Below are 4,889 nucleotides of genomic sequence, written 5' to 3' on the forward strand. Positions count from 1 at the left end.
TTGTGCAGACTGAGTTCAGAAACATTATATATACAATGGACAATAGGAAAAGCATTTGACCATTATTATTGAACAATACAGTACATTTATATTAATTATTCATATTTATGTTATGCATGAATTATTATAATAATTTTATTAATTCATAACATGAATATGAATATATAATATAAATAAGCAAAATAAACCAAAACAAATATTATATTATATTATATTATATTATATTATATTATATTATATTATATTATATTATATTATATTAGCAGGTCAGCTTTGTAAGAATGTTTTTCTGTTAAACAATAAAAACACTTTACTAGGCCTATATAATGTGGCCTCATCAAATGACCATTGTATATGCAATTTACTACAGATATATGTTGTTTTATTATGTAAAAAATATATAAACAAGTTGCTAAAAGCTTATGGTGTTACACAAATACAAATGCTCCATTAAACAAATACACACATATTGTGTTCATCTGCAGCTGAGGGGATCAGGGGCGCGAGGCGTCCCTCTCCTAATCTTCTGAGGGGGCCAGAGAGTATAAAAGCCTGTAAACCCTGCACCGCTCCCAAGGAAAGCCGAGCGTTGACATCCACTCCTCCTCAGGAGAGAGATACGTACGGTGCTGCAGCTGCACCCAGTCAACAGCCTGTCAATCAACCGGTGAGTAGAACCTTTGAATATTTAATCATCAATAAGGGATGAGCTGTTCTTTAATAATATAATATAGTAAAGTAACAATGTGGTTGAAATAAAATGATGGGCTTTTTTTTTTTGATAGCTGATCGTATATTATCTTGCTTATCATATGGTTACTTGAATGAATAAACAGTATGAAATGTTGATTTGAGGTTAAATTATTTCATTATGCGAAAAGAGAAATGGACATGAATGGTTGCCTGGGACAAGTAGCCTAATTTATATAGTTTAGTGGTCATTATGCAAAATTATTTGATTACAGAATGTATAATGCTCTATAATAATTTCATCTGTAAAGTGTCGAAACGTTCAATGTAACTATTTCAAATAATGACAAATGGTTTATTTTCATTAACATTGTTTATTTAGAGTGGATAGTTGGTCATGTGCATTCAATAATGCATAATATACTGTATATATACATGATTTACAAATTGGTAAATCATGTATATAGATTATATATACATGTATATGTATATAGTATAGATTGGAATTTTTTTTTTTTTTTTGCAAAATATGTATACAAACCATTGACCTTATTAATATAAATATTATGTGATTATAAATTTAGAATTCATTATTCTAGGCATCATTTCCATTGTGACACTATTGCATCTATTCTCATTAGTCTTTGAGGAACATACCTGAAGGTCATATTTTGACTTTGTTTGCTCAGCATGTTTTGTGTTATCCCTGCTCTAATAAGATTAACCATGTGCAGATTGCCACCATTAGAAGGGGGGGACATTTATTAATCCAAGCTCTGGATTACACAAAATGGGTCACCCTACCCATCACTCATTCCCAGAGCTCATTTCAAGGAACACGGGCCATGACAGACATTCAATTAGAGGAGAATATGTATTTGGATTTGCGTATTACTCATCAGTAAGAGGATTATGGGTAAAGTTTTCTCAGCCTGAGGTGGAGGCCATAGATGTTTATTATAGGTGCTGCTTTGACCTTGATCTAGTCTAACCTTCCTGGCCTAACGTGTAAATTTGCCAAAATCCATGTGCCATTGGGTGTGAACCAAAACTCACTCCAGTTATTTCTGCTATTTTTACATCAGCACCACATCACGGAGAGTGAATACAAAGAGAAGAGACCAACAGTGACCAACAGCCATGAATCTTGAGCTGCCCAAAACGGAGATCAAATCAGCCACCCGTGTCTCTGGTGGTCCCGCCACACCACGCAAAGGGCCACCCAAGTTCAAGCAGAGGCAGACCCGCCAGTTCAAGAGCAAGCCACCAAAGAAAGGGATCCAAGGGTAAGCCACACTGTCAAAATCATGACTTTTATGATAATGGCTTTGTGTTATTTCACACGTCAGTCATATTTTATTATACAGCAGTGATAATGATAAAAATGGGACATTTTTTTTAAATGATAATATTGAATAATTCTGCAACAAAAATATTTTAGTTCAATTGAATATATCCAATTAATTGAGCTTTTTATTTTATTTTATCTGACAGTTTTGGAGATGACATCCCTGGCATGGAAGGTTTAGGCACTGGTAAGCATAATCTGCTTTACATTTTTCCTCACATGTTTTGCCATTGGGACAGCATCACCTACCGTCTATTCTAAGCCGCCCTTGTCTGACAGGGTTAGTCTGATCAGACAGTGCATGTATGTCAGACAATCCTCTCATACTGAGTATCATCAATGACATTATGACACCACTATGATTAAACAGACCTGAATGCTACCTGGCCTTCAAGCTGCTTAAGTTAACCCTTTGGATGATAGATGAACTCATGTTGCTGTGTTTCTACCTACAGACATCACTGTCATCTGCCCCTGGGAGGCCTTCAACCATCTGGAGCTTCACGAGTTGGCTCAGTATGGTATCATCTGAGCGTTTCACCTTCCCATCATCCTCCCTTGCCATGGTCTCCAAACCACCCGTCTCCATCCTGGCCATCAGCTCCAAGTGGACCATTCCATCTTTTATAATAGAATAAAAACACAAAAGAGCAACATTTATAAAAATGGAAAAACTAAGAAAAGATTTCTACCAAAAAAAAAAAATCTGACTATCCATTCCTCCGGTTTCTCTTTTTTCTTGCAGTCCGAGAACACGTTCTGCTCAAACTATAGAACAGAAAAGTCTATATGATCCCGTCAGATTGCGTTCTGTTTGCCTAGAAAAACTGCTGCTCCTTTTCTTTGCTCTTTTCTACTCTCCCTCCTCCGTTTTCTTCTGGAACACGAAACATACGCAAGCAAGACAGCCTCACAGTGAGTAAAAACAAGAGACGTACCCGTGAAATGCCTGGCTTCTCATTTCACGTGCCTCGTTGCCTCTTCTGTCCATCTTCGCCGAGTTCATAAGAAAAGATCAGAGTCCTGTAGAGATGAAACACCCTGCTGGCCGACACTTCAGTTAGACCACCAAAACTTTATTTCAGCCCACTCTTTCCCCATTAATAAATGCAGAATTTGACATTTCAACCTTTCCACTCATCATTCTGTGTCCTCAGGAACGGTTACTTTTTAAAATATCATATTGGCTTTGTGCTTTTGCAACCCCCTCATTCAACGCATGCATACGTTAACACATACTATACAGGCACAACTAGATTTCATTTTGGGATATAATTCTCGGTTTTCTCTCAGGGGACTGTTAGGGAGCAGTGTTGGGCTGGCATGTCTTCTGTGTCCTTCATCCATGTAGTTGTTTTTCATCAGCATCATTTATCATCTTCATCATCACATCCCACTTTATCATTGTGTCCCATTTTAGTTTTACTATTTAATTCTTTCCATTTGTATATTTCATTGTATATTCATTATAATTTGATCTACTCACCATTTAATGCTCCATTTAAATGTCCTGTATCTTTCATAGATTTATTTTCTAGCCATCATTTTCTTTCCCTTTTGTCATTGTGTCAAGTGTGTTATTTCCCTATATTTATTTTTGTTGCATGCTCTGTCTATCACCATTATGTTTTATGTTCATTCATTGATTTGTTTAACCATTAGTTTTATCACATTGTAGATCTTATCTAATTTAATTTAACGAATTCTAATAGAAAAAGCCCATTTCCCACACAGTTAGCTCCTCATTTATCCAAAAATTGATATATCCAAAGTAAATTCCTCACTTGTACAAGCATGCATATTTTTAATTTTCAGACAGATCCTTATGTATTTAGATTGTGTGTCCTCCTGAATCCTCAAGTTCTGAGTGAAGTTCTCCTGTGTTGTTTTGGCCTGTATTTCGCAGATTTTTAAAGTTTCATAACATCAGTGACTAAAGTGAAGTTTTCCCTCTACAGGATGAGATCAAAATAAAGCTTAAAAAAAAGAGAAAAAATATTTGTTTGTTTATTTTTCATGCTTCTGATATCAGTATAATAGTCAGTGGGTTGGGAAATAAATAAGATTAATTGTAAGATTAAGATTGTAAAAAAAATAATGTTACAAAATGTTTGAATATAATCAATTAAGAAACGAATATGATTTTATTTTATTTTTATTACAAATATAATGCATTACCTAAAATGTAAAGAATCCACTTCGACTTGTTGAATAAAATACAAAAATATAAACTGGTATAATATAATATATACAGACTGAAAGTACAGATACTACTGGTCAAATATCACTCCGTTACAAGTAAAAGTTGTAAAAACTGATTTTTACTTAAAGGGGTGGTTGATTGCTATTTCACTTTTTTCATTTTAAATACTGTGTAATGTTGCTGTTGGTGCATGAACAGTATCTGCAAAGTTGCTGCGCTGAAAGTTCAACGTAAGCAGAGATATTGTCTTTTAAAAATCAGGAAGTTTAATGCCTACAAAAACGACTCGAATGGGACTACAACGAGATACTTCCCGGGTTTTATACGTAACTAACCCATACATTTACATCAACCTCCGGAACATGTTCTGCTGTCGAAGAGGAGGAGTTATAGTGGAGAGCTGTAGCTGTCAGGTCTTCTGTGTTCAGGCTTCCTACAGACGCTGTAGTTCGTCAACAATGGTTAAAATTTAAGTTTGATTATGTTCCTGACAATTACAATCGTAGTTTAGCTCTCTGTGCTGCGCATTTTACCGAAGACAGCTTCCAGAATCTACACGAGTTCAATGTCGGATTCAACAAGAAACTATTACTCCAACATCAACTCCAAAACCAGAGGCCACAACCTGCAAGTAAGATTTAATCATTT

At 35.2% G+C, this 4,889-nt stretch overlaps 1 protein-coding gene across 1 annotated transcript; it reads left to right on the forward strand.

The window, feature by feature from the left end:
* The first annotated feature begins 574 nt into the window (after positions 1 to 574).
* pde6gb (phosphodiesterase 6G, cGMP-specific, rod, gamma, paralog b) lies at positions 575 to 4,017 on the forward strand. Its single transcript, XM_081392394.1, has 4 exons — positions 575 to 667; positions 1,776 to 1,976; positions 2,185 to 2,225; positions 2,494 to 4,017. The coding sequence occupies exons 2-4, from the start codon at positions 1,831 to 1,833 to the stop codon at positions 2,568 to 2,570; spliced, it is 264 nt and encodes an 87-aa protein (XP_081248520.1). The 5' UTR covers positions 575 to 667; positions 1,776 to 1,830; the 3' UTR covers positions 2,571 to 4,017.
* The last annotated feature ends 872 nt before the right edge of the window (positions 4,018 to 4,889 follow it).

Source organism: Scardinius erythrophthalmus, assembly GCF_964197995.2.
Source record: "Scardinius erythrophthalmus genome assembly, chromosome: 18".
NCBI classification, from domain to species: Eukaryota; Metazoa; Chordata; class Actinopteri; order Cypriniformes; family Leuciscidae; genus Scardinius; species Scardinius erythrophthalmus.